Here is a 27,833-nt window from a genome sequence, read left to right as displayed (position 1 = left end):
CGTTGACTAGAATGGGTGGAGGGGGACGTAGGTGGTGGTGGGGTTGAAAAGGGGCTGGGGGGTGGTTTTTGCCTCCTGACCGGGCGCGTCTTTCTTCCGACCCACCACCAACCCGAGCCAACCCAGCCAAGCCCAGCCAGATACATGATCCGCCGAGGCGTGGCCTCTGAGTGGCCAGCGAGTGCAGCGTGTGCAGCCTGGAGAGCCCCGACAAGCTTCCGACCACCAACGTAACGTGTCCCGGGAACAGACCCGCTCAATCGCTCTCCGGCTTGGCGTCCCAGCGCCGTCACCGTCAGCGCCACCGTCACCGTCAGCGACACCGTCACCGTCAGCGCCACCGCCACCGCCATCGTTACCACCACCGCCACCGCCACCGCCATCGTTACCACCACCGCCATCGCCACCGCCATCGTTACCACCACCGCCATCGCCACCGCCATCGCCACTGCCTTCGCCACCGCCATCGCCACCGTCGTCGCCACCGCCACCGCCACCGCCATCGCCACCGCCATCGCCTCCGCCACCACCAACGCCACCGTGCACCAATGTTGTCCGCAGTGCTAAGAGGATGGCCACTCATACGGCCGGCCTGGGTGAGCATCCAACGCCGCGGCGGGCGTGCTGACCCTCTCGACATCGACTGCACGCTGCCTCTCGCCACCCCGCAGTTCTCGACCTAGGCCATCAGACCGAAGGTGCGCCCGTTCTAATCCTCTACGAGAGTGAGAGTAGTTCCCGAGCGTCGACAAGGCTTCGATGCGGGACGTCATGGATCGTGTACGCGCTGCCGCTAAACCTCCCTGCCTCACCACTTACAACCACTTCGACGCCCCCTTTCCCTCGACCATCCTTCTTCAGGCCTCTACCTGATCTTCGGGCAAAGGAGTCCAGGTGGATACCGGGCCGAGGGCTACAGTCGCGTACCTTCGTCCGCTTCCGTCAATGTCGCCAGCGGCGATAGGTAAGCCTCTGTCACCTCTGCCGCGCCTTCGCCCATGGACGACGGGCCGCCGACCCAGCCGCTGAGGATGCTTTCGCATCGTCTCTCACCGTACCCTCCGAGAGCGCACAGCGCGGCCTGTAGCTTCAGCACGAGGACAACGCAGCGCGGATCGTCACCCTCCAGGTCGCTCCTCGAGCGGTTTCAGTGCAACACTGTCTCTGCACTACTGCACCTCACGTCCACCATCGCTCAGTCCGACCAGGCCTTGCATCCCAGCACTCGGGCTCACCTGTCCGGCGGCGCCGCTAGCTGGCCCTGCCTCCACGGACGCACCGCCACAGCCGACCTACATCCAAGGCCCGGACGTCTCCGGCAGACGACTTCATATTCGGAACCAACCTGGCCGACCTCGCCACCACCTTCGCATTCATCCGCGCCGCCGACTATGCCCCGAGGATCTGCTGTGACCAGTGCCATGTTCCCTTTTTGGGCCCAGGTCGATACAACATCGCGGACCGGCAACCCGCAGCCATCTTCAGGGTGCCGTGAGCTGGTAACCCCGCCGCCGCTCAACATGTACCCGCAAGCCCCACCGCCCTCGCCTCTGGAGCTGCCTGTCTGTCTCAGGATTGAGCCGCGGTCGCCGTGAACTCGGAGGCCGACGATGCTCCGCCCTCGGCCGGGCTGCCACCGAGCCGCCCGACGGCGGGGTTCGACAAGCTCGCCTCCCCACCCGCCGCGCCGTCAGGCTCGCTAGACCGTCTCCGTGCAGTTGGTTCGAGGATGCGCCGCCGTGTGAAAGGGGCAGAGCGATGAGGCTGGGGCGTTGGGAAGGCTCAGGTGTCGTCCGCCTCGTCTGTAAACAGCTCCGGAGACAGCGCCTGAATGAAAGCCATCTGATCTCGCAGCACGTCGAGGTCCACCTCACCGCGCGCGACGGCCACCGCTTCCTCGACGCTACCTCCGGTTTGGAGCGCCTCCTGGACCTCTGGCAAGAGGGGCAAGCCGGGTCCTTCCCCCCTGCTCCGCTTCCTGGGCGGTGCAGGCTCGGAATGTCGTTCGGCGATCTCAAGCCCGAGGGCGTGGATCTTCTCCGGGGCGATCCGCTTCTTGCCGCTCCTCTGGTGCTTCAGGTCCTCGATCTCGACATCTTGCTGGCTCGCTTGGATCTGCGCCGGGGCCGACTTCCACAGGAGCTCCTTGAGAAGCGCCCACCAGCCTCCGTGGAGGCGCGCCTGTACCTGAATGTAAAGCGGAGTCAGCTCGGCGATGAGCGTGCCCTCTCGGTCAGCCTGTTCCGACGAGATCGGAGTCAGATCGTTCTTGCCGTCCGGAAGAGCAAAGACGCCGAGTCCACGCTTTGTGAAGCGGAAGAAGGCCGCCCTACGCCCGCCTGCCGAGAGTTTGATCAACGAGATCGTACCGCCAAAGCTCAGCCGGCTGTCCTCGCTAACGCCGTACTTGGTCTTGAGCGAGTCCGTCGCCTTCGGCCTCAGGTTGTAGGTGATGTTCCTCTCGCCAGCCTTGGTTGTCGTCATTTGGGCGCTCACGGCCAGGCTGAACGTCGTGAAGATCGACGAAGGATCGAGCGAGGCGATACCGTGTTGGCGGTTCCGGCTGTTGCTGGGCTCTCGAGATTCTCGGGCCTTGATGGCCTCGAACTCGTCAGGCGAGATGATGCCGTCGGCGAGCATGATGTCGAGAACGATTGAAGCGCATGCCAGCCCGGAGACCTGCCAGCGATGCAGCTCTTGTGTGTGCGCGGGATCGCGAGTGTCTCTGCCGATCAGGACAAGGCAGGGACCGCCTGCAGGCGAGTCGGCGGCCAAGGCCACCTGGCCGTCCTCCCAATGAAGCGCGTCTCCGAGCTCCTTCGTCTTGATGAAGAACGTGTCCCTTGCCCCATCGAGCTTGAGCAGATGTCGGTGCCACGACATGTGGGCCTTGTCGGCTTTGAGCTCGTTGTTTTCGTCAAGGAGAGCCATGCGCTTGTCCTTCGCTTGGAGCTGGTACCAAAGGTCGTCGCGCTCCAGCACCTGGTCGGGGGCCAGCGTTGTGTCGGCATAAGTTGACAGGGCCAGATATCGCGCCCGTACGCAGGCCTCGCCGAAGTGCAAGAGCTGACTCATGTCGGCCGTCAGGTCGAAGTTGGGGGTGCGGATGTCAAGCTGGATCAATTTGACGCCGAGCACGACCGCTGTTGCCACCTCCGTGTTCACCGCCGCTCCTGCCGACTGCCTCTGGAAATGGGCCAGGGGAGAGACAGTCGACAGGAGGGCTGCCGTCTCTCCCGTGGCTTCGTCGATGAAAAGTGCGAAGCCGGTCGGGCCGGGGATGCCCATCCTTTGGCCGGGCGTGATCCGCCAGAAGTCGACTGCCTGGCCCGCGCTGGCAGCAGTCTCTGACTTCTTATCTCTGGCCGACCAGAGATGGCCTTTGAACCCGGACGCCAGCAATGCCTGGGCCACCGAGTAGCAGTCGACTGAATCGGCGAGAACGACGACGTGACGCGCACGCCTCGTAGAGCTGAGGACGTCGCTGATGTCGATTGTCTCGCATGTCTGTGCCCCATTGCCTTGCACCGTCTTGATGAGCTGCCGTACCCTCGAGGCCTTTACATGCTTCCTCTTGTCGTCGGAGGCCGTGGCGAAGATGAGCTTGGCGCTGGCAGAGGAGGGGGCGCGCAGTGTTCGGATGAAGGGACGCAGCTCCTCGGGCACAAAAGCCTTGTCGATCGACCCGCCTGCGATCATGTTGAGGGTCGTCTCCCAACGCAAGAAAGCGGTGAGGGTCCGCTCGGCGAGCTGCAGCTTGTCGTAGTTGAGTTGCGGAGGCTGGTACACCGCCCAGAGGCGGACGGTACCGAGACGGTCCTGTTGATGCATCTTGGCCAGGAAGAAGTTCAGTAGGGTGATGTTGGCATCGCTCTCGGCAGCCTCGAGCCAGGCCTTCATCACGCTGACATCTTCTCGCTGACGCTGGGACACCGTGTTCTTGGTAGAGCCAGCGTAGAGGAGGAGTACTTCGGTGTCCTCCCCGTGATCCTCCGACAGCCGTGTGAGGTGGTCGATAAGCTTATTGACCCGGAGCCATGATCCCGGGAAGCTTTGGGAGTGCTCGATCGCCCACTGGGTGGCTTCGCCGAGGCGAACGGGCAGCCCCCTGATGTAGGCAACGAAGCTCGTAGTCTCCGGGTCTCGAGCCGATGTCTGGCATACGGTGTCGAGGTCGCTGATTAGTGTGGAGCAAAGAAGGGCCGTCCGGCATCAGGAGGCGGGCCACACGAAGGCTTCGTGTCCAAGAAGAGCTAATCTTTCGAGCTGAGCGATGTCGAGGACGATGCCTCCGGCTTGATGCAGCCGGCAGAATGCCGAGTCGAACTCGGTCTTGTCGACGCCTACGCCAGGTGAGAGGAACTGCAGCTGGTGGAGGAGCTGGCTCGCGGAACCGCCGTTCTCCTCTAGCGCACCTCCAGTGCCCCAGACGGTCAGATAGCGCTCGATGGTCGCGTGAGCCTGCTCCACCATGGCGACCGGCGGAGGATGGGCTCGGTAGGGGTAGTTAGGCTGGCGAGAGCGTATTGTGCAAAGTCAGGATGCGATCGAGGAAGGAACGAAGAGGGCGTCGGCAGATGAATGGGAGCTGACGAGGTTGGGATGGGTGCGGGTGGCAAACCAGGGCATGGACCCAGCCGGCGCGCCACCCCTCCTCTTCCCCCTCCGGCGCACCTGGCGAAAAATCAGGGCGGGGCAGGCAGGCCTTCGTAGTAGCGCACGCTGGCTCCACTTGCGCGCAGCGACCCTGCGCGAGGCTTTGCGCAAGGCTGGACTCGCCATTGGTCGGACATGCTCCTTTCGCTCCACTCATCGATCTCGCCACCGCCAGTTTGGGTCATAGGGGGTCGCGAGTGGGTTTAAGATGCTCGCTGATTGACGACGATGCTGGCTGCTTGATACGACTCGAGGAGTCCCTCACGTCCGTCAATACTGGTACGGCCTTTATAGCTAGTCCAGGGTGCACGCAGGCTCGGACGTTGAGCATGGTGTGGTACTGGTGGCTCGCCCGAGACGGTCCTGCAATCTGTCTGGCCTGGCGATGAAGCACAGTGGCAGCAAAGGGAGCCCCCCGCAGACGGGAGAGGGCGGGCGCTCGGCTTAGAGCAGGCCCGACGCTGCCAAACGTCGTCGTGGGACATCGGTCAGTTCCAGCCACGTCGCCTGCACAGTTCCGGAGACGGACCAGCTCACCTCTACGATCCCGCAGCGGTGTTCACGTCGTTCGTGGCCCACTTTTGAGTTGTGGCCGAGGCATCGAGCGTAAAGCACCGGCGGAGAGCCCGATGGACTGTTCCGTGCTGTCAGACGAAGGACACGTGGGACCTGGTTTGGCAGCGACGACGCCATGTTCTGACCAGGTAGCGCCAGCGAGACCCCGCAGACGTCGGCACAGAGTGATCAAGAAAGTGGAAGGAGGTAACAAAGGGTCAATCTGCCATCAAGACTGGCGGAGACAGCACTCGGCTCACGATTCCAGGTCTCGCTCACCTCGTCGCGGGCCGTATCGAGGCGTGGCACAGCCTGGCTGGCCAGCCAACCGTTTCTGAAGTGGCTGGTCTTGCCCGTGTTGTGAGGTGATCCTTGCACTGGACTTCGCCTCCGACTTGGGCTTGGCTGCTCCTCCGTCCTCGAGGAGCTGCTCGTCTGGAGGCGCGATGCGGTTCGATGGATTGCGCTGCAACGTCGGGAAACAAGCGGGCCGTCGGCTGCTGGATTGACGGACATCGTCGTGGCGAGTGAGAGAAAGGAGTGGATCGCAGTTGAAGACAATGCTGCCGCGGGGACCACGAATCGAGGGCCATGGGTATATATACAAGGAGATGAGCAGGGCGCCGGGGAGCGTTGCCGCCCCGGACCTATTCGACGTGGCCAAGCTCGCCCGAGTCGGGGCTTAGAATGCCGCCATGTAAGGAGTCGCTGCCGCCGACCCCTGAGCGAGCGTTTGAACGGCCAGCAGGGCGACATCGCTGGTCCTCGGCCGTCATCGACCACACTCTCATGGTGCCCTACCTAGCCTCTGATGCGCTCGGCTCGGGCCTCGAGCGCCCCTTGCAGGATCGTCCGACGAGGGAGCAGGAGGGTTGGTGCCTGTGTGTCTGTGGTATGGACCTCGCTGCAAGGGAACGATGAAGCGTCTGTGCATGCTCGGCGTGCGATCGAGACCATGCACATGCGGCGACCAAAGTCCGAAACCGTTGCCCTTGCTCTCGCGTGTCGTACCCAGCCGGTGTCGTGTTGGCGGCTCGTCGGCCATCTCGCTGTGGCTCGGATGCGATGTGGCAAGGGCAGAGGTCGTGATTGCACCGCCGAGGCAAGCTCGTTGCAAGGCCGGAGGCTGAACGGGTTGGGCTAAGCTGCACGCCGTCGTCCCACCGCACGAGAGAATGGGCGTACGGAAAACGGCGCCGGAAGAGGAGCAGTTTTTTTCGTGGCCCCACCCGCCAAGCAAGGTAATGAGACGCCGGCCTTCACCACTTGCTTCCTTTCTCATCCTCCATTACCACCCACTTTCGCTCCGTCGCACTTGCTCTTGGGTTATTGAGCTTTCCGGGGCCGTTCTTTGCCCTGCTTGCCCTTGGGTACGTCAGCAAAGAGACGGCGAGGTCGGCGGACGCCTCCATATGGACACCTGCAGACGAGATCCAGAAGAGAGCGAGATGCCTAGCGACCCGTTCCGGCACTTCAAAGATGCCCACGGAAACGGAGCAGGCTTGCACGCGGAGCTTAGGGCTGGTCCTACAAAGCCATCTGCTGGAATCCTGTGAAGGGCAATTGACATGCACAAAATTCTGGCTGCGACTGTCAGGACACAGGACAGGATGGGAGGGGATGGACGACGGGCGAGTGCGTGGAAGGGTGTTGAAAGGTGAAAGAGCGCCACGTCCGGGCATCGAGGAAGCACGAACGAAGTGCAAATTAGTCGATCACGAGTGGTGGTGATGCAAGCGAACCCTACGAGGCCGGGTCGGGCCGGGGCCAGTGACGGGGCCAGAAGCTCCATTTGCATGCTCCACCAGTGGCAGGCTCGAGGAGGCTCTCGATTCCCCAGCAAGCGGTGTCGAGACGCTCAGCTATCTAGACGAGATCGAGAACTGCGCCCGCCAGATCTGATCCTCGTTCTTGGTGGTCTGAGCGTGTCTGTCAAGTGGAGCTTGAGCACGATCTGGCCTGAATCTCGACGTCTGCGCAAGCTCTGGGACACGGATCCACGCCGATCAGTACTCGATTACGACGATGCACGCTCGCTCACCGTCAACTCATTTCACCGATGTTGGCATCGATCGAAGTCTGCTTGGCACGGCGACGTCGATGCTGTTCGAACACCCCTCGGTCCAAAACAAATCATCGCTCCTCCCACTCCACGAAGGATGACGATACAACTCCGGGTGTTCATTACCCTCGCCCTCGTCCTGGCTCTCACGACTGAAATGGATACAGCCGAAGCCGCGCCACTGAGCCCGAGGGCCGTCGCCGAAGGCGCTCCGCTCTTCAGATCCGCGGCTATGTCAAGCGGGCGAGCGAGGCATTCTCTGAGCCAGCTTTTAGAGGCTGACGATGTTTCTGTACACCCGGCGCTCCTGGACTCGGAGGTAATGTCGAGGCCCGCCGTTGGGTGCGGATGGTTGGGCGGCCGACGTTCCTCCGCGGCGGAGCGCCCGCCCTTTGGACGGACAGACGTGCTCCTCGGCATCGACCTCAAGGATGAGGCGCAGGGCTATGCGATCAACCAATACGAGGTCGAGCAACGCCTCGCCGAGAGCGTGAAGCGGGGCGCCGACGATGTCAAGGTCTCGCCCGACATCGTACTCGCCTACCAGGCGGGCCCACGAACGCCGCCTCGAGGAGCTGCACAGGCACTCGGTTCCGAGACGCTCGCCGAGACAGTCTCGTGCGCGACGCCGCGGCTCGTTCGCGCAACGCGCCCGGTACAGAAGAGAACTGCCAAGCTCAAGAAGCTGGCCGAATCTGGACGCCACGCTTCGAAACGCACGCTGCGGGCTCTGCAGGGATATCGAGGTTCGGCCGAGAATGCCGTGCAGCAGGCCGAGGACAATCTGACCTAGCTGCGAGGGCTGCGGACGCGCCCGGGCATCGGCAGGCTCGGCAACGGCTTCCACGGCGTTCTCGCCCGCGAGCACGCGAGGGACGTCAAGTCGACGCGCGAACCCATCGCGCTGCACGATTTCGAGCTCCCAAAGGCCCGTCCAAGCGGCACGTCGGGCTCGTAGATCTTTGGGTCCCTCTTCTGAAGTTTCAAGTACATTTCGGTGAAGTTCTGAATACATTTCCGTGGGGAGCGAGTGAGAGAGATGGCAAGTGGAATCGTTACCGTCGTCGTGACGTTCGTGAAAGGCGCGTCGTGCGCCCGAGAACCGAGGACCATCGTTCAGAGCGTGTACCGGAACCCGTGTCCCATCGGGTTGACGAGCTGGCCGTTGGCATCCAGGCCGTCGTTGGTGACCACGCGCTCCGTCTCGTCCCGTTCCATCTTGTCGTTTCGCTTCTTGAGGAGGGTGCGGAGCGACAGAGCGCAGACGCAGACGAGGGCGGCGAAGCCGCAGATCATGCTGCCGCCGGGGCGGTAGTAGGGCTTGGTGCTGTCGCTGAAGGCGTACGACGTGTAGACGTGCGAGATGTTGGCGAGTGCGTTGCTGATGGCCAGGGCGGCGGCGCGCTTCGCCTTCGGGCGGACCATGGTCGCGCTGATCCACGACAGGATCAGGGAAAAGGCGGCGTAGGATCCGATGCCGACCATGAACATCGAGACGTACCGCCCGGCAAGGCTCTTGAGGAACATCATCAAGATGGTGCCGATGATGGTGACACACATCGGAATGATGATGTGAAAGCAACGTTCGTTTGTCTTGCCCGAGTGCCACGCCGTGAAAACCGACACGATAAATGCAAATGCATACGGCGGAGCAGTGAGAGCTAATGTCCTGATGCGATCGTACCCAAGAGTCTTGACAATTGATGGGAAGAACTGCGAATAAGAGTTTGTCACTGCGATTCGAAGGGAAGAAGAAGAAGAAGAGGTCGATACCGCTGTGAGCTGGAGGAACGCGCAAATATCGCGCGCGGTATTTTTTTTCTGCACGTACCGGAAAGACCATGCTGCATGAGGACGCAGAGCCAGACGAGGGGGTCCTTGACAGCGAGGGCGGCGCCCTGGTACCACTTGTCCAGGTCCTCGTCCTTTGCTCCTGCTGCGTCGGCGGTGATGCGGTGGACGGCCATGTCGCGCTGCTCCTGGGAGAGCCAGCGCGTGTTGCTGGGCCAATCGGGGAGGAGGTAGTACGCCGACAGGGCGACGAGGACGGTGCAGATGGCCTCGATGATGAAGAGCCACCTGTGGGTCGTGCGACGGCGGGGTATCGAGGAGGGCGGGAATGGCGGTCAGTCGGGTGCTTCCGTGTCAAGAGGGCGCGACGGCATCGGTCGGACCGAAAACTCACCTCCAGCCCTGGACACCTCCTGCGCCGTCGAGATTTGCGAGGATGCCGGCGGCAAAGAGGCCGCCGAGCATGTTGGAAGCCGAGTTGCCAAGGTAGAGCAGTGCGATGCGCGTTGGCAGCTCGCGCTTTGTGTAGAAGCAGGACATGAGGAAGACGACGGCGGGGAGGAAGACGGCCTCGATGAAGCCGACCCAGAAGCGGCATACGACGAGGCCGGCAAAGTTCTGGACGGCGGCCGAGCAGCCAGAGGCGATGCCCCAGAGGAACATGGCGGTGGGGATGTAGATCGAGGGGCGGGTATAGGGCAGGAGCATGTTGGAGGGGAGCTGCATGAGGAGGTAGCCTGCGGTGTCGAAAGGGGGGGGATACGAGCGTCAGCGGGACCCTAGCGAGGACGGGGCGCGGTGGGGCAAGGGATACTCACCGACGTAGAGGATCATGAGGGCGGTCTGGTACTGGACGTGCGAGAGGCCGAGGTCGGCTTCGAGGCCGCCGAGCTTGGCGTTGGTGAGGCCGTTGCGGTCGATGATGTTCCAGACAAAGGCGATGATGGTGACGGGCATGATGCGGAGGTCGATGGTGCGAACGAGCTTGCGTTCCATTGCGCGGAGCTCGTCGAGGGAGCGTCCCTTGAGCGAGTCGGGCAGGTCTCTTTCGAAGCGCGAGAGGTCCGACTCGAGCTCGGGCAGGGCGTTGCGGCTGCCAAACGAGTCCGACTTGGCCGAGGCCGTCTTTGTGAGCATCTCGCCCATGTCTTGCTTCTTTTCGTCGGTGGTGGCGCTGGGCGCGGACATTGCGGGCGGCGGTGCGGGTGCGGGGGAGGGAGGTAGGGTAGAGGAGGGGGATCCTGGGGAAGATGGAGCGGCACAATGGTCGACGGATGAGCGGCGCACGTCTTTATACACAGGCGAACCGTCGGGACGTGTGCCTCGAGGACGTACTAGCGCGCAATCTCGCGACCATGCGGGGCTCCGCGCTGGGGGGCGAGGTCGTTGCCGGATCTTGCAATAGGCTGAGCGGAACTTGCCATACTCGTCCGATCTGCCCGAGTGGCGCTTGGATGGTGGTGGAAGAGGGACAAGGAGCGGACCGACAAAGGGGCGCGGGAAGAGGACCGCCCACCCGCCAGCTCCAGGAGGGCTGGGGGTTTCGAGCTCGAGACGCGGGGAGTGAGGTGGGCGGGCGAGCGGGCGGATGTGCGTCCAGAGCGCTGTGCTTTCCTTGCGGGGACAGACGGCAGACGGCGAGACGAGCCAAGGCAGGCTGTGCGGCCGAGGCAGGGCGAGGTACGGCGGTCGGTGTGTGGCCGACTCGGTGTCTGGGCGGCCCAAAGCCCGAGGGTCCCGCCCTCGAGGCGGAGCTGGAAATTCGGCGATAGCCGAGGTCGCTTCCCCGCACGCGCTTAGCCGCCTGCCGCCTGCCGCCTACCCGCCTGCCTCTGATCCCGTGCCTGATCCACGCGCGAGGCCGCCTCTCGCCGCGCCCCCGGATTTGGCGGAGCAGCCCGGGACGACCTCGACAAAAGGAACAGCCTAGCCAGACGACCGACAATGGCAAGCAAAAACCCTCCAATCATCGTCGCTCACATGGTCACCCATCCCATCCCATCCTCCCACCATCATCGGCATTGTCGCCGGCGATTTTCATGCCGACCCGCGCCGTCCAGCCCTTTCGGGTGGGGGACAGGGACAGGGACATGGACGTCGAGTGGGCACCGCGGGCAGGCAAGCAGGCAGGCAGGCAGGCAGCACGATGGCCTTGCGCACTGATCGCACAACAAGAAGACCGCCCCTCTGACAAGATTCGTCCATCTCTCTGCGCTGCGCTGCTCGTCGTCGGTCCGGACAAACAGCGCAGCCGCCTTAAAAGCACCGGTCCGGTCCTCGTTACATCCTTCTTCTCGACCATCACCCGTCGTTCTGCGCCGTTTCATTCCCACTTCCCTGTCACTTGAGCTCTCCTCCCAACCGTCGACCTCCGACCACCGACCGCCGACCATGTCGCTCAAGAACCACCAGTTTACGCTCAACACGGGCGCCAAGATGGTGAGTGGACGCGGCGAGCCCGGCCTGGCGGCGGGCCCTCGCTGACCCGCCCTCCTCTTCTCTCCAACCCGCTTGCAGCCCGCCATCGGCCTGGGCACGTGGCTGGCCAAGCCGGACGAGGTGCGCGTGGCGGTCAAGACGGCCCTCGAGCAGGGCTACCGCCACATTGACGCGGCGCGCGTCTACGGCAACGAGCACGAGGTGGGCCAGGCGCTCTCCGAGTCGATCCAGGCGGGCATCCTGAAGCGCGACGACGTCTTCATCACGTCCAAGCTCTGGAACACCGACCACGCCCCGGAGCGCGTCGAGGCCGGCCTGCGCCGCTCGCTGCGCGACATTGGCGTCGAGTACCTCGACCTCTTCCTCGTGCACTGGCCCATCGCCTTCAAGGGCACCGCCGACGAAAACGTCCTCTTCCCGCGCAACGACCAGGGCCAGATCGACGTCGACACTTCGCAGTCCATCGCCGCCACCTGGGCCAAGATGGTCGAGATGAAGCGCAAGGGCCTCGTCCGCGCCATCGGCCTCTCCAACGTGTCCAAGGACATGGTCCAGGCCGTCTGCGACGCCGCACAGTCCGACGACGAGGTGCCCTCGAGCGTCCAGGTCGAGTACCACCCGCTCGTCGCACCGCTCCAGAGGGAGCTCAAGGACTACTGCGACAGCAAAAAGATCATCCTGTGAGCTCCCGGCGTCGTCCCTAGCAGCTGCCGGCAGGTTGCGGCCCCGCTGACCCCGTCTCCCCTCCTTGGCCCTGCCCCCGCCTAGCACCGCCTACTCTCCCCTCGGCAACAACCGCATCGGCGAGCCGCTCCTGGTGCAGCGGCCGACGCTGCTCGACGTCTCGGCCAAGACGGGCCACACGCCCGCCCAGATCCTCATCCAGTGGATCGTGCGCAACGGCGTCTGCGTCATCCCAAAGTCGGTCACGCCCTCGCGCCTCCAGTCCAACCTCGAGTCGCTCGACTTTGACCTCTCCGACGACGAGCGCAACGCCGTCGACGCCCTCGCCAACGACAACGTCGTGCGCTACAACGTCCCCATCCGCTACGCCGCACCCAACGGTCCCTGGCTCGTCGACCTCTTTGGCACCGAAAACGAAAAGACCGACGCAATCTGGAAGGTCGCCACCGGCCGCGTCGAAAAGATCTGACCAGGCGAGGGGAGCGGAGCGTAGTGTTACAACATCAATAGAAGTACATGTGCAGCCATCGTCAGCGGGTCGGGTGTGACCGTGTGTCGCAAGGGGACGGGTGGGCGTCTGCCCGCGCGCGCGCGCTCGTCAACAAGAAGGAGCGCCGGCCGTCTCGTCGACCCGGCTCTCGGCCAGCCGTGCGAGGACGGCGCAAAAGTTGCGCGCGAGACCCCAGTCGAGCTTGCGCATGGCTTCGGCGAAGCGCATCAGCACGAGCTGCGTCGAGACGCGGCTCGGCGGCGCTGGCCCCGGGTGCCACCCGGTGCCCCGGCCGACGAGGCCGAGGCCGTCAAAGACGACGCTGCAGCAGTGCGTCGAGTCGGCTTGCTCGGCCGAGCAGCGCGGGCAGTCGCTCGAGATGCCGCGCACCCAGCGCTCGACCCTGTCTTGGTCCGCCGGGTCGGCGCTGCCGAGGTGGACGACCTGGTTCGCGCAAATGGCGCACTGCCGGCGGTCGCTCGCCGCCGTGGGCGTGAAGCGCACGTACGCCCACGAGACGAGTGCCGCCTCAAACAGGCCCGTCACCCACGCCAGCGTGCGTCCGTGGGCGCCCGCCGTGACGCAGGCGTACAGCTTCGCGGCCGTCGCCAGCATGCGCCGGGCCGCCGTCTCGTTGCGCGGCGACCCGAAAAACGACGACAGCGACGCCGACGCCGAGCGTTGGATGTGTGACGCCATGCCCATGCGGCCTGCGGCGTTCTTGAGCTGTCGGAGCGGGGCGGCGGGACCACGCGGTCAGCTAGGGGGGCACGAGGATCGACGCGAGGAACACACACGGCTGCTCACCTCTTCAATGAACCCCGGCGGCCCGCTAAAGTGCAGGTCGGCGAGCGCCTTGACGAGCTCGAGGTTGAGCAGCAGCGGATGGGTCGCCGTCTTGCTGCTGGCTGCCGGCGCCAGCACGGGCGCGGGAAGCACGGCCCGGCACAGCAGGTCGAGGACCTCGGCGCACTTGTTGCCCATCGGAGACGAGAGCGCCGGCGCCGGTCCCTCCATCGATCGTGCCCGAAGGACCTGCGCGGCGTCGTCGAGCGGTCCGCCGTCATCGAACAGCACCGACTGTTTGCTGCCGTCCCACATGAGCCGATACAGCGTCGTCGCAATGACAATGGCGCCGAACCGGTTGAGCGACACGGGCGCAGACGTCGCAGTGCCGAGGAGGCTGCGCAGGACGGGGATGAACGGCGGAGACGACGCAATGACCGCCAACGGCGACGGCGACGACGACGACGACGGCCGGGTGGGCGGGTTCAGCAGGTTCTGCCATTCCTGCGCCGACTTGGCGGTCCAGAGGCGCTCGTCGCAGCTGTCTCGGGGCGGGGCAAAGGCAGGCAGGTCGGGGTGGAGAAAGAGTCAGGGAGGGGCCGCGCAGCAGCGGCGCTCACGCCGGTCACTCACGGGAGCGAGCTGGAAATCTCCGAGTAGATGAGGAGCGGCGGCACGTCCAGCAGGGAGGTGTACTGCTGATCGTAGAGGTAGATCGCCCAGCCGAGGCGCAGGCGGGTCTCGATGTCGATCCAGGCCTGCCACTTTTGCTCGAGCGAGGTCAGCGGCGTGCCCTTCCGGCTGGCCGCCCGGCTCCCCGCGGCTGCGTTCGCTGCCGGCTGGGGCGAGTCCGTCCCGCCGACGTCGTGACGCACGCGCAACAGGCCGAGGCGCCGCGCAAAGGTGATGATGCCGCCGCGGTTGCGCTCGGCGAGCTGGTGGAGCCGCTTGTCGCCGCCACCGAGGCCAAACGTCTGCTGGAGCAGCCACGACTGCGAGACAAACACCTGGAGGAAGCCGCGCTGGTCGCTCTCGACGGCGCTGACGACTCCGATCCGTGCGAGCTCGGCCAGCGCGACCGAGAGGTGCGCCGCGTTGCTCGTGAGGCGCAGCCGATCCGCCTCGGCGTAGGTCCGCAACGTGCGCGGAAAGTAGACGAGCCCGACGGTGACGACCATCAAGAGGAGCGCCGACGGCACCGCCTCCGGCCGGAACGACGCCTGGTGGATGAACGGCACCTCTGGGCTGTAGTGTCGGAAAAAGAGGCGCACGAGCTTGCCGAGCTCCTGGGTCGTGAGAAAGCCCTCTGTACGACCGGCCAGGCGGAAGCGGGACCATGCGTGGGTGCACGACCGCCGGATGAACGCGAGGAGCTGCTCGCGGGCTGCGTCCGTCACGCGGTAGCACGGGTCGTCGTCGTCGGGTCTGGCGGCCGTGGGCGGGTCGTCCTGGTCGCCGAGCGGGTCGACGCCGGGGTGCTGGCGCGCAAAAAAGGGACCGCCGGACGACGCCGGCTGCGCAGACGGGTCTGCGGCTGGCGAGGGGGCTGGGTACGGGGCATCCTCGTCGACCATGCGGATCAAGACGCGCTGTGCGGGCGGTGGTGGCGGCGGCGGGGCCAGGCTCAGAGGGACGCCGCTCGATGCGGTCGAGGCGCTGCGCTCCCGGCTGTCGAGGCTGAGGCGGTACTGGGTCAGCTCGACGGTCGTCGGTCGACTGCTGGCCGGGTTGTAGTCGTGCGGCCACTCGCTGGTGCCATCGACGAGGTTGTGGATCGACATGACCTTCTGCGAGCGCGGCTTGCTCTTGGGCGGAAGCAGGCGGGCCGAGCCGGCAACCGACGTCGGTTCGCCGGCCTCGTCAGCATGGTCGAGATCTTGACCGACCCCGCGATGCGGGTGGTTGGCACTGGCTTCGGCCGCAGAGCCGGGTCGGGCAGTCGGCGCGAGCCCCTCGACGGACGACGCTGGAGGCATCGAGGCATGGCCCGGGTGTTCCTGCGCCTCCTGGCCATCCTGTGGCCGATATTGGGCAGACGGCACAAAGGTAGAGCGAGCATGGTACGTCGTCGGAGGTGCGGCCACGCAAGGCGAGCTGTCGTTGTTGGCAGGCTGCTGGGCCGGTTGTTGCGGCGCAGCTCCCTGCAAAGGAAGGTTCCAGGCCGCCGTTACCGCCGTCCGAGGCTCGGGTGGCCCCATGCCAAGGTCGAGGGCTGCAGCGCCCAACGAGGCGGCGGCCTGGGAGTGGCCGTGCTGTCCGACCGAGGCGGCCGTCGCCGGCTGCGAAGCGGGGCTGATCAGGAGCGGGTTGGTGCCCGAGTCGGACGTCGACGTGGGCATCGCATCAAACATCCAGTCGAGACCGCTCCAATCGATACCTGCGTCGTGCAGCCCCAGATCGCTGCTCTCTTGCTGCGGCGGCGGGAGGTTGCTAAAGAGAAAATGGGCGTCGGGGAATGCCGCTGGCAACGGGGGGCTCGACGCTTCGTAGCCGCGGTGGTGGGGTTGGCCGTAGTGGAGTGTCTGGGGCGGGCGGGTGTCGGAAGCGAGGATGGCCGAATGCGGCGACAGCGTCGAAGGCGAGGGCGATGACCAGGGTGGCTGGTGCGCGTGTGCGTGCGAAGGGAGTCGCTGATGGGCAAAGGGTGGCTGGTGGTGATGTTGCTGTTGATGATGGTCGGGCTGCTGGTGGTCTTGCTGTTGGTGATGATCGGGCTGCTGATGCTGCTGGTGCTGCTGCGCAGCGTGATGAGCTAGCGAGGACAATGACGCCTGCTGGTTCGGATCGTCGCCGGCCGAGATCGGCCGCTGGTCATAGACTGGGCCGTGATCCTGCGAGGGACGTGGCAGTAGAGGCCGGTCGCGCTGCCGCTGCAGGTCTTCGAGGTCGTGGTCCATCATGGGCCGCTTAGCTGGTGGCGAGACGTCGCTGCCGACGGCGGAGGGTTCGGCGGCGGAGGCGGAGGACCTGGCGCGAGGGACGGTCGACTTGCGTATGGGCTTGCCACTCTTGTGAAGGGCTTCGTGCCGGGTCCTGACGTCGTTGCGCTGAAACACCTTGTCGCATCCGGAGTAGGTGCAGGGAAAGGTGCGGGCGTTCTTTCCGTGGGTGACTTCGAGGTGGCGGTTGCGATGCTCGGTGCGGCGGTATGCCTTTCCGCAGATGTGACAATCCGGCATCGTCGACCGGAGCAAAGGCAAGACGAGCCGATGCGAAAGCCGAGCACGACCCGAGCTCGTGTTCAGAGGGGCGAGGCGGAAGCGGCGACGTGATGCGGTCGCGGTTCGGTGCGGAAGAGGCCGACCATACTCGGTGAGCGGCAAGGACGCAGAGTCAGAGTCGAGCCGAGGGTAGATGCGGTGGGGTGCGGTGCGAAGTAGGATGGGTGGAGCGGTGCGAGCCGGATGGCGAGGCCAGCAGAGGCGTTCGCCGGGTGCGTCGAATGCGCGTGGGAAGAGGATGAAGGAGAGCGGCGATGTACAGGACGAGACTGTGGCTGTAGCTGTGGCGGAGGCGGGTGGAAGGAGATGGTGGAAGGGAGCCGAGGCAAAGGCGCGGTCCCAACCGCCGGCCCTCTGCTGAGCTGCGTGGGTGGGTTGGGTTGATGGGCACAGACAGAGGTTGGCCGAGGCCCGAGGCCCCGCTCGCCTGCCAAAAACCTCGCCAAGCCTTGCGGGGGAAATAGCAGCCCGATCTTCCCCGCAGTCATCACCCCGATTTCGTCCCCGTCCACCAGCTTTCAGCGAGCAACCAGCTTGCCTCTTCGGCGGCCTCGTCTGGCTGCTGCCGGGGACGTGGTGCTGCTCTTCAAGCCCCTACGCCACCACCGAAGGCGACCAGAGCACATCGCCGTCGACATCGGCGCCGCTCAAATATCACTGCGTCAGCGAGTGGTCGCCCTCGGTCACCGACGCCGACGCCTCCTCGAGGTAGCAAGAGGCATAGATCGCACTACTTGCGCCGGTCGCAATCGTGCCCTCGCGATGCCGTGGCCGAGCAGTCTATCTGACGTGTACGACCAGAGAGGCTGGGCAATGCTCGAACACCGCTCCCCGCTACTTGTCTTCATTGAGGCCTAGAGCGAGCTTCTCGCGAGTCTGTCGTAAACGGTCGGAGACGCGCGTCGGCGACACCGCACTGGCTGCACCTATGAGAAGCCTTGAGCTGATCGAGCCCCTCAATGTCGTGCACCGTGAGGCTCAGCCACGCATCCGGCATTGGGACATCTGGCTCGCGAGCTCTAGCACGAGCGATGTCGTGGCTGGTCGGCTTCTCCAAAACAGCGCACACGAGGACGACAACCCGACCACCGCTCGCAGCATCGGCGAGACGTACGTTGGCGTCGCGTCTTGACCACGGCGCGGAACAACAGCAGCATTCGTGGCGCCTGCTTTCGTCCGACTCTCGGCGCCGAGCGGGTCACCAGGCGCTTCGAGCCCTTCCTCTGCAGACCAGTGTCTGGTCAGCTCTGGCGGAGATCTGCTTCTTCACCCACCCCGGAAGCACCCAAGCCGGCCAAGAAGCCTGGGGGAGGATCTGACGAATCTTAATGAGGACCTGACCTATCACCGCTCGGCATTCAGAGCAAAGGCAGTGGGAGGAACGGTTGCCATAAAGAAGGGCCCTGTAGACCCACCACGCTGTCCAACTCGAAGCCGTCCGGGATCGCCTGGCGCTCGTTGGCAAGCCGCGAACAATCATAGGAGCAAAGGGGGATGCCCGGCCCAGCCTCCTTTGACAAGCGGCAGCGACGACTCTAGCCGGCCGGAGAGCTGCATCTCTGAACGACTTCTGCCACAGGGAGATGGGAGGGCCCAGCTCTGGTGTCACAAAGGTCGCCGGCGTTGTCCATGCGAGGGCTAACTACAGTATCCCGTCTCCTCGGTGGCCAACCCGACCATTGCAGCACGACGATCACATGGACAGTCAGTCATGGAGACAGGTGCGTGTGGAGGGTGCCAATCAGCGAGGAGTTGACGGATCGAGCGGTGGCCTTGGGACGTTCCGTCGAGGGCCCGGCTTTCCGTCCAAGCTATTGTACACAAAGATTTTGCGGCGCGTTTCGTGCTCCCATTTGGCGCAGGGGCTTTGAGACTCCTTTCGAGGGCTTTCAGGTGGGATGGGTATAAAACGTGGGCTGGGCCTAGGGCCCGAGTTCGATTCCGGGCGAGTTGCAGGCCCGCCAGCCCAGCCCACGGAGCCTCCAATTCTCCCCCACGCCCTTCCCCACGGGGACGAGGGCCGCTTCGTTCATCACCCAACTCCTCCACCTCTTTCAGGGCCAGACGAAAGGCGGGGTCCTTGTACAAATAGCGGATCGCTTGCCTTTTCACCACCACCATGGCGCGCTCACCAACGACGGACACCAAGACCCGTGCCACTTCGCTATCGACCACCACCGTCTCGCCCCTTCCCACCCCAACGCACGCTACGCTAGCCACAACGACCATGCTGGGCATCGCACCAAAGGCGGCGGGCCCATCGGCCGCGCAAGAGCAGCCAAACCTGAACGCCACAGCCGCCTCTAGTGGCGCATCAACCAGACCGAGCGCGGCAGTCTCCGCCTCGACGACGACGACGACGACGCCGGCGCTCTCGCTCCCTTCGCTCAACGCCCTCTTTGCGCACCGCCTCCGGACGCAGCCAGACACGCCCGTCGTGTGCATCCCCGCCCCCTCGCAACAACCGGGTGCGGACCTGGTGTACGACGAGTACTCGTACCGCCAGCTCGACCGCCTCGTCTGCCGCCTCGCCGCACAATACTCCCCACGGCTGCCACCGCGCAGGCTGGGTCAGCCGACGCAGTGCGTCGCCTTCATCGCCAGCAGCTCGTTTGACTTTATCATCAACGAGATGGCCCTCTCTCGCCTCGGGTACTCCGTCTTCTTCCTCTCGGTCAACAATTCGGTCGCGGCCCAGGTGCACCTCGTCAAGGCCACCAACGTCGGCCGCATCCTCTACAGCCCAGACCAGAGGGCCTCGGCCGAACAGGTCGCCCAGCAGCTGCCCGGCGTCGAGATCGAGGCGTGGATCGGCCTCGGCGACCTCAGCCCGGGCACCGACGACGCCCACGACGAGCAGCAGCACCGCATCGCAAGCCACTGGTCGCACGCCGATGAGAGCTCCGAGACCGCCTTCATCGTCCACTCGAGCGGATCCACCGGCTTCCCCAAGCCCATCTACATTACGTGAGTGCAGGGCCCGCAGCGATACCGCTCGGTCCCCGCGGCACCGCCCACTGACAACTCCCATTCGGCCGTCTTCCCTTCCCTCGCACACACAGCCACAAGGCGTCGGTGGCCAACGTCTCGAACTCGTTCCGCAAGGACGCCTTCGGCGCGGCGCCCCTCTTCCACAACTACAGCCACGCATCGCTCTGGCGCGCCATCTACGCCGGCACCCGCTTCTACGTCCTCAACGCCGCCGTGCTCCAGGCCGACCTTCTGGTTCGGGCCATGCGCGGCGCGTCGGTCAAGCAGTTCTATGCCGTGCCCTACCTGCTGAAGATGCTCGCCGAGCACCCGGACGGCCTCGACGTGCTCCGCAAGCTCGACCTCGTCACGTTCGCCGGCAGCGCCTGCCCCTCGGAGATCGGCAACCACCTGGTCGCCAACGGCGTCAAGCTCGTCGCCCTCTACGGCGCCACCGAGGTGGGCCAGCTCATGACCAGCTTCCGCGACTTCGACTCGGACCCGGACTGGGACTTTGTCCGCCTCAACCCGGCCTTCCGCCCATATGCCGCGTTCGAAGGCGTCGGCGCCGACGGCGGAGCTCCCTACGAGCTCATCGTCAAGCCCGGCTGGCACGCCATGACCAAGACCAACCGTCCCGACGGCAGCTACGCCACGAGCGACCTGTTTGAGCCGCACCCGTCGATCCCCGACGCCTACCGCTTCGTCGGCCGCTCCGACGACACCCTCGTCCACTACAACGGCGAAAAGACCAACCCGGTCCCCATCGAGCTGGCCATCCGCTCCAGCCCGCTCGTGGCCGACTGCCTCGTCTTTGGCGCCGGCCGCGCCCAGGCCGGCGTCCTCATCATCCCCTCGCCGGCGGCGCACCGCGAAGGCCAGACCGAGCTCGAGCTGCGCGACTCGATGCTCGACGCCGTCGCCGTCGCCAACGCCGAGGCGCCCTCGCACTCGCGCATCGTGCCCGAGATGATCAAGGTGCTGCCTTTCGGTTCCAAGTTCACCTCGGCCGACAAGGGCTCGCTGATCCGCGCCAAGGCCACCCAGGCCTTCGCCGCCGAGATCGACCAGGTCTACCAGGACTACGACACCGGCCGCGTGCTCGGCGTCGACGACAGCGACAAGGTCGCCCTCGAGTCCGAGCAGCAGGCCCTCGAGATTGTCGCCGAAGTCGTCGGCATCGACGGCGCCGCGCCCGGAGACGACCTCATCGCTCTCGGCCTCGACTCGCTCGGAGCGACCCGCGTCCGCAACACGCTCCAGGCGCGATTGCAGCTCCCTGCTCAGCTCGGCACCAACGTCGTCTTCGAGAACCCGACGATCGCCAAGCTCGCTCACCACGTGTTTGCCTTGGCGACCAACCAGCAGATTGACGGCGGCGCCGATGTCCAGGCAGCGCAGCTCCAGGCCATGGACACGCTCTACGATGAGTGCCGCGGCATGATCAACGGCCCCGCGTCCGGATCCGCCGTGGCCGCGACCGCTGCCACCAAGGGCGAGCCGGTCACTGTCGTCCTGACCGGCTCGACGGGTTCACTCGGCGCCCACATCGTCAACCAGCTGGCGCAGCTCTCGAGCGTGGCGCGCATCGTCTGCCTCAACCGAGCTTCGTCCGACGAGGACGCAGTGCGTCGCACCGAGGCGTCCCTCAAGGTCCGCGCCCTGCCTGACCTCGCCGAAATCCAGAGCCAGTCGAGCGGCGTCAAGGTCGAGGCGTACGCTTCGGACCTTTCGCGAGCCGACCTCGGCCTTGCACCCTCGCTGCTCTCGACGCTGCAGTCGACGCCGGGCCTCGTCGTGATCCACAACGGCTGGCCGGTCAACTTCAACATGTCGGTCGAGTCGTTCCGCCCGGCCCTCGTGTCGGCCGTGCACCTCATCAACCTGTCGCTGCAGAGCGGCGGCCGCTTCCTCTTTTCCTCGTCCGTCTCTGCCGCGACGAGGCGGAGGGGATCGCAGGTGGTCGAGACGATCTCGGAAGATGTGCGGGATGCGCAGGAGATGGGCTACGCGCGGTCCAAATGGATCGTCGAGCGCCTCTGCGGCCACGTCAACCGGCTCGGCGGCGCCGCGCTCGTTCTCCGCATCGGCCAGATGATCGGCGACAGCGAGCGGGGCGTCTGGAATGAGACCGAGGCTATTTCGCTCATGATCAAGAGCGGCCAGACGGTCGGCTGCCTACCTGCGCTATCCGAGAGCGTCTCGTGGCTGCCGGTCGACCACGCCGGTTGGATCATCGCCAACCTCGCCGCGGCCTCGCGGGCCGACCGAGGCCAGGGCGTCGTCGCCGAGGATGAGCAGCCGGAGGTGGTCCACGTCCTCAACCCATCGCTCACGCCGTTCACCCAGATCCTCGAGTACCTCGGCCCGCTGGCATCGTCCGTCGTTCCCGTCGACGAGTGGCTCGACCGCCTGGCCCAGTCGAACCCGGACGTCACCGTCAACCCAACTTACAAGCTGCTCGGCTTCTTCACGGAGAAGTACCGACCGTCGGCCGAGTCGCTGCGTCAATTCGAGAGCGAGGAGGGAAGGGGCAGGAGGGACGCCAAGGTGTGGCAGACGAGCAGACTTCAGAGCCTGTTCAAGGGATTCGGAATGGAGGCCGAGCTCGCACAGAGGTCAGCACCCGTGTCCAAGCAGACCGTGGACCGGATCTTGGCCGTCTGGAGGAGCACTGGGTTCCTGCAGTGATCAGTCCGCAGCTTCCGATGTACATAAAGGGCGTTGAAGAGAGCGAACGACTACATACTGGGATCGTACCATACTCCTCGGCTTCTCGAGGTACAGCAGTGTGGCTCTCGGGGCAAGGAGGGACAGGTGCAGTGGACTGCGAACAGCGTTGATCTGTGGCGACGCTTCGGGCCCTCAGGGCGCTCGGGTGCGAGCCGACCAGCTGGACGTGAATGGGCCAAAGCGGTGGAAGACGGAGGCATCTCCGCGCTTGGCGACGACTGGATCCAGGGCGGGAAGAGAAGGAAGCCGAGGATGGATCAGTGCCGGAAAGACGAAAGAGGGAGGAAGCACAGCGCAGCAAGCTGGACGTATCCGAGTCGACAGCTCACCATTGGCACCCTGCCTGGACTGCAAGGAAAACAGCTTGTTCAGGCTAGCCACCTGGGCCGGCGTCACGCCGCTACCGACGTAGCAGGCCTGCGCGGGCGGCTTGGGCGGGAAGATGCACTTGAACTTGCCCTTCTGGCACTCGACCTCGGCGTCCGAGTTGCAGATCTGGGGCGCGGGCAGGTCGCAGCGGAAGTTGTGCTCGAAGCCCGTGTCGGAGCCAAACTGCCACGACGAGACGCCGTGCAGGCACAGCTGGACCGTGGATCCGCTCGTGATGAACTGCACGTCTCCCACGCCCGCAATGTTGTAGTGGAGCATGCCTTCGGTGGCGGAGAAAAGGGCGAAGAACAGCCCCAGAATAGCGAGGAATGTTACGGAGCGCATCTTCAAGAGTTTGAGGAGAGGGGGACGAAACGATGGGCTGGAGGACTGAAGGTGAGCGGGGATGTGTGGACCAAGAAGCGGAGAGGTCCTGCCCACGCCCTTCTTATACCACTGCGTCAATGCCTATCGCGGCGAAAGACAGCAGAACTAGCGCCGAGGGACGCCAGAATGACAGAATGGCGAGACTAGCCAGAGCAATCAGCGAGCCGAGGAGCGAGGAGCAAACAGACAGCATCGTTGAGAGGTACGTCGGCGGCGGCGACTACCAGCATCAATTCGCCGCCCCGCCTCGTACGACGCCGAGACGGTGCACAAAAGTCGACAGCGGAGTCTACCGTGTGAACGCGCACGAAGTTGACCGGGATGCGCAGGGCAGAGACGGTCGCGAAGATCGAGGCACCTGAGAAGACGAAGCGGCGGCTCCACTACACCCGACCTGTGGGCTCGGCGAGCTGTGGCGTGCAACGCCGTATGCACGCGGTACGTACTGTGCGGCGGCCCCGTGCGGGCCGCAGAGGGCCTTTTTGGCCCCGGCGACGGCCTTCGCCACGCATTATCGTGTTCCACCGTGTACGTAATGAGCTGCAGGATGGTGGTATCGCTGCATCGGAAAGGCTGCGGGCGTTGTCCTGGCGCTGCACCTCGTCGGGACGAGGTGGGGGTGATACCGAGTGCGGCCGGCGATCTTCTGGTGCCTGGCGGAGCGGCAACTACGACACGCTCACGCCGCTTGTTCCGCCGGTCCTCGGCCTTGCAGCAACACATCAACAGGCGGACGCACCTGGATAGGCAGGCGTTGACCATGGTCAACTCGGCGTACGTGTGCGCATGAAGATCGCGCTAGTTCGAGGCCGGGACGTAGGTGCCGGGCGCCAGCTATCGGCATGCCCGTCGGCCGCCTCTTTCGGGAACGGGTCGGAACGCTGTCGAACAGAGCCGACGGCCAGGTGACTGACTTCGAGACTGGACTTTGCCAAACGTCCCGCTGCGCCGCTCGGCCGCCGGATGTCGGAAGCCATCCGTACCGTGTGACGAGGCTGAGAAAGCGGAACGGTGCGGACAGCAGCCGGCGTGCGAAGGGACGAGAGAGCCGTATCCCGAAGGCGCTCAGTTTGCAACGGCGAGCAGGCCCTCTCGCCCGGGCGTTCCAGGATGGCCAACCCCTCGCGATCCCAGGCAGGCGCGACACGACTCACCGAGAAGTGTCGAGCGTCAGTCGAGCCGCTGCGTCAGTTTGCGGGCGAAGGCGGAAAGGGTAGGAGGGACGCCAAGGTGTGGCAGATGACCAAAATCCAGGGCTTGTTCGAGGGTTACGGGTCCCGAGGATGAGCTTGCACAGAGATCGGCACCTGTTTTGGAAGCAGACTTTGAACCGGATCTTAGCCAGGTGGACGGGTATCAGTTTCCCTCGGACGTCAGCCGACACATCCAGCTGACATGCGGATCTCTCTTCCTGCTTCGACAGAGCACGTCGCCAGAGATGTTGACGATATAGCAGTCTCGTTTGGGCCGCTTCGATGTTGTGCTCTCATCCCGTGCCGGACTCAACCCGCCACGTCTAGACGCCGTGCAAGCTCAGCCTGACGGTCGATCCCCTCGTGATGAATTGGATTACGCGGACACTCGCGACTCTTCAGTGCAGCATGCCATTCGACTGTGGAGCAGACGACGAAGAACAAACCGAAGGGGCAGGCGACGTTACGAAGCGCATCCTGGAAGACATCGGGAGAAGGCACACGATGTGCTGGCATACGATGTGCTGGCATACGATGTGCTGCAGGTCTGAAGCCGAGCAGGGATCGGTGGACCAGAAAGTGAGGCGGTCTGCCTCCGTGCCTCTTATGCCCCTGCGTCGGTATGCATCGTGGCAACAGAGACAGCAGAACAAGGGCCGAGAGACGGCAGAACGAGCGGCGAGAGCAGCCAGAGCACGCAGCGAGTGCAAGTTGCACACAGGGGACGACGACTGCGTGCAAGAAAGGCGGAGGCGTGCATCGACTCCAAGTCGCCGCCGCACCTCGTATCGAAGCCGAGCCGGTACATCGAAGACAGCGGCGAGGCTGTCATGTGGACGCCCTCGAAGCTGACAGTCGCGTGCCGGTCATTCCTTGAAGGATCGAGGCACGCGCGACAACGCAAGCGGCTGCTCCACCGCTATCCACTCTCGAGCTTCTCGTACCTGTAGTGTACCAGGTGTACCAAGCGCACTCGGTGTTCAACGGGATCCAGGACGGAGACGCCCCTGCAATGGAAAGGCTGCGGGGGCTCGTCTGCCGCCTCACCTCGTCTGAAGCAGGTGAGGATGATGGAAACCACCGCAAGCCATCTTCGGGCGCCTAAGCGGCGTCTGTGACCTGCACTCGCTACCTCTCCCCCCGACCCTCGGCCTCACAGCAGCACGGGCAGAGGCGGCCGTACCAGGCAGGCTCTGACGAGGACAAACCCAGCGCGAGCATTGCTCGTTTGACAGTTGTCTCATGGTACCCTGCTGTGAGCTGAAGCCTTGAACATGGACGGTGCGGGGTGCAGCCAACGAGGGAATGGAAAGCAGACTCGCATCCCGAAGGAGCATCGTCCGCCGCGGCGATCCGATCCTCATGCGCTCCGGCATTTCGAGGCAGCCGACCAATGTTCCAAGACAGGCGCAACGCGCCTCACTGACCCTCCAGGACGCCGCCGCCACCCTTGCAAAAGAGCGCGACGCGCGGTGCTACCCAGAAGCGGCGCAAAGGACCCCTGGCAGCGCGCCACTGGAACCAGTCCAATTTCTGGCGGCCGGTTGAAGATGCGGACGCGTCGATCCCTAGATGTTACAAGCGCGTCCTCCCCTCGTGGCGGGCGCGTCGACCCTCACACGCGAGCGTCTCGTCGAGCAAGGTTCGATAGCTCCGTACACACGGACTTTACGAGCGCCCAACCGGATCTACCCCTTACCCCCGTCCCATGCTCGTCCGGAGTTTGAGCTGTATCGCGTGATTCGGTCTTTGCCCTGAAGCAGATCACGCCAGGCCGGCGTTTACCCCTCTCACAGGCTAACCGGGCCCGGAGTTTGCGGTGCGCCTCCTTCCTAGCACCGATACCTCCGTGTTCAATACCGTGTTTCCGCCGCGACCCGGCGATAACCTGCACCAGCGCCTCACGATAACCCCGGCCAGCCGCTGTGGTTCCGCCGGGTCTCGCTCCTAAGCTATGTCCGGGCACCAACAGCTCCGTGGTCCAGTCCGTTTTGGCAGGGCTCGGCCGTAAGCGTACACTGCTTCAGCACGCCATGGTGCCTAAATCCGTGCGTCCAGCACCGATACGGCCGTAAGACTGCAGAGCACAAAGTCCGGGCACTGATATCTCCGTGGTTGGCTGCATTTCGCAGGCGCTACCCCGGACTTTGCGTCTACGCTGCCCCGGCCCCTGCCCAAGGCGCCTCGTCCGTTTTTGCCCCCCAGCGGGCTGCCCATGGACCAGATGACAAGGTATATAATCCTACCATCCCCCCCTTTCCCTCCTTCTTTCTTCTCTCCCAGGGGCGCTGGCAGCGCCCCCCTACCTAGGATACCGAGGGGCCTTCGACCCTAGAAGGGCGGCTGGCAGCCGACCACAAAATAAATCCCTTTCCCCGCCCAGGGCAGCTGGCAGCAGCCCTGGGCAACCCCGTCCTCGGCAGCTGGCAGCAGCCCTGGAAAAATTCCTCCCCGTCCGCTGGCAGCGGATTGTGTTTCGGACCAATACAACTCTGAGCAGCAGGAGCGGCCTGAAAGTACATGGAAGGCACCGCTCCGCTCACCAGAGCGGCTGTCCCAACGATCTCCTTCGGGGTATACAGGCCGTCAACTCTGCCGGACGTGATCAGCTCAGGTATCAAGCGGACACGATGCGGTCCATGATCTAGTCTACACCTGCGTGGAGCTTGAGCGTCTGTTGTTCGGTGCAGCGTGGCCCAGCAGGTGCACGGGATGGTGCCGGAAAGGTACCGGAGGTCGGGATGCAGCGGCGCAGGGGAGGTGGGACCCTACCTAAACTGGGTGGGCCGCGTGAACCGACCCTGATGGACGCCCGTCGCGTGGCCCCATGGCCCGCCTCGAAAAAGCCGCTGCCGGCCGTGCAGAACCAAAACAATAGCTCCGCTGGCAGCAGACTTTTCGAGCCGGTTCGGCCGCAGTCGCGTCGGCCCCTAGCTGCAGGCGCGTCGCCCCCCCGTCTGCAGGCACGTCGGCCCCCCATTTGCAAGCGCGTCGGCCCCCTATTTGCAGGCGCGTCGGCCCCTAGTTGGAGCCGCGTCTTCCTCCATTTGCAGGCTCCTCGTCGCCTAATTGCGTGCGCGCTGTCTTCCATTTGCAAGCGCGTCGTCCACTGGATGCAGGCGCCTCGTCGCATGATTCCGGGCGCGCCGTCCCCGGTTTTGCAGGCTCGTCCTCCTTCATCTGCAGGAGGCTCGTCACCTAGCCGCGAAACGCGTCGTGGCGTCCTCCTTTCGCAGGCACGCCGTCCTCAGCGTGCAGGCGCTGCCTCTCGTCCAGTTGTAGGCTATAGGTGGGTAGCGAGCTGCTACTCTTCGGGGGTAGCGCTTCTGCTCACCAGAGGCCCAAAGCAGCAGGTCCCAAGAGGAGTGGCAGGAGGTGAGCACTCGGACGGGGGAGCGCACACGCGGGCGGGAAAGGGCAGGGGTGAGGGGGGGGGGGTGGGGGGAAATTTTGGGCAGGACCTCGTTTCGGAATGCTCCCGATAGCGAGACCTCGTT

General features: G+C 64.7%; 8 protein-coding genes across 8 annotated transcripts; 4 read left to right on the top strand and 4 right to left on the bottom strand.

Moving 5' to 3' along the window:
• Nucleotides 1–571: 571 nt before the first annotated feature.
• PFL1_02198 (uncharacterized protein) lies at nucleotides 572–1,495 on the top strand (the record flags this gene model as incomplete). The annotated part of the gene is made up of 4 exons (XM_007879711.1): nucleotides 572–596; nucleotides 672–725; nucleotides 862–964; nucleotides 1,288–1,495. The coding sequence occupies 4 exons, from the start codon at nucleotides 572–574 to the stop codon at nucleotides 1,493–1,495; spliced, it is 390 nt and encodes a 129-aa protein (XP_007877902.1).
• Nucleotides 1,496–1,782: 287 nt separating this feature from the next.
• On the bottom strand, nucleotides 1,783–3,900 carry PFL1_02197 (uncharacterized protein; the record flags this gene model as incomplete). The annotated part of the gene is made up of 1 exon (XM_007879710.1): nucleotides 1,783–3,900. The coding sequence occupies one exon, from the start codon at nucleotides 3,898–3,900 to the stop codon at nucleotides 1,783–1,785; it is 2,118 nt and encodes a 705-aa protein (XP_007877901.1).
• Nucleotides 3,901–7,595: 3,695 nt separating this feature from the next.
• Nucleotides 7,596–8,231, top strand: PFL1_02196 (uncharacterized protein; the record flags this gene model as incomplete). The annotated part of the gene is made up of 2 exons (XM_007879709.1): nucleotides 7,596–7,891; nucleotides 8,102–8,231. 2 exons carry the CDS (start codon nucleotides 7,596–7,598, stop codon nucleotides 8,229–8,231), a joined length of 426 nt encoding a protein of 141 aa, XP_007877900.1.
• Nucleotides 8,232–8,389: 158 nt separating this feature from the next.
• PFL1_02195 (uncharacterized protein) lies at nucleotides 8,390–10,252 on the bottom strand (the record flags this gene model as incomplete). The annotated part of the gene is made up of 4 exons (XM_007879708.1): nucleotides 8,390–9,006; nucleotides 9,105–9,352; nucleotides 9,459–9,801; nucleotides 9,883–10,252. The coding sequence occupies 4 exons, from the start codon at nucleotides 10,250–10,252 to the stop codon at nucleotides 8,390–8,392; spliced, it is 1,578 nt and encodes a 525-aa protein (XP_007877899.1).
• A 1,203-nt stretch (nucleotides 10,253–11,455) lies between these two features.
• PFL1_02194 (uncharacterized protein) lies at nucleotides 11,456–12,656 on the top strand (the record flags this gene model as incomplete). Its single annotated transcript, XM_007879707.1, has 3 exons — nucleotides 11,456–11,503; nucleotides 11,582–12,183; nucleotides 12,272–12,656. The coding sequence occupies 3 exons, from the start codon at nucleotides 11,456–11,458 to the stop codon at nucleotides 12,654–12,656; spliced, it is 1,035 nt and encodes a 344-aa protein (XP_007877898.1).
• A 129-nt stretch (nucleotides 12,657–12,785) lies between these two features.
• On the bottom strand, nucleotides 12,786–16,642 carry PFL1_02193 (uncharacterized protein; the record flags this gene model as incomplete). The annotated part of the gene is made up of 3 exons (XM_007879706.1): nucleotides 12,786–13,403; nucleotides 13,485–14,004; nucleotides 14,097–16,642. The coding sequence occupies 3 exons, from the start codon at nucleotides 16,640–16,642 to the stop codon at nucleotides 12,786–12,788; spliced, it is 3,684 nt and encodes a 1,227-aa protein (XP_007877897.1).
• Nucleotides 16,643–18,911: 2,269 nt separating this feature from the next.
• Nucleotides 18,912–22,345, top strand: PFL1_02192 (uncharacterized protein; the record flags this gene model as incomplete). Its single annotated transcript, XM_007879705.1, has 2 exons — nucleotides 18,912–19,651; nucleotides 19,747–22,345. 2 exons carry the CDS (start codon nucleotides 18,912–18,914, stop codon nucleotides 22,343–22,345), a joined length of 3,339 nt encoding a protein of 1,112 aa, XP_007877896.1.
• Nucleotides 22,346–22,519: 174 nt separating this feature from the next.
• Nucleotides 22,520–23,035, bottom strand: PFL1_02191 (uncharacterized protein; the record flags this gene model as incomplete). The annotated part of the gene is made up of 2 exons (XM_007879704.1): nucleotides 22,520–22,605; nucleotides 22,717–23,035. 2 exons carry the CDS (start codon nucleotides 23,033–23,035, stop codon nucleotides 22,520–22,522), a joined length of 405 nt encoding a protein of 134 aa, XP_007877895.1.
• Nucleotides 23,036–27,833: the final 4,798 nt, after the last annotated feature.

This window comes from Pseudozyma flocculosa (assembly GCF_000417875.1).
Source record: "Pseudozyma flocculosa PF-1 unplaced genomic scaffold scaffold00006, whole genome shotgun sequence".
Taxonomy (NCBI): domain Eukaryota; kingdom Fungi; phylum Basidiomycota; class Ustilaginomycetes; order Ustilaginales; family Ustilaginaceae; genus Pseudozyma; species Pseudozyma flocculosa.
Note: the sequence above shows the minus strand (reverse complement) of the source record. Positions and strands in the feature narration are given on the sequence as shown.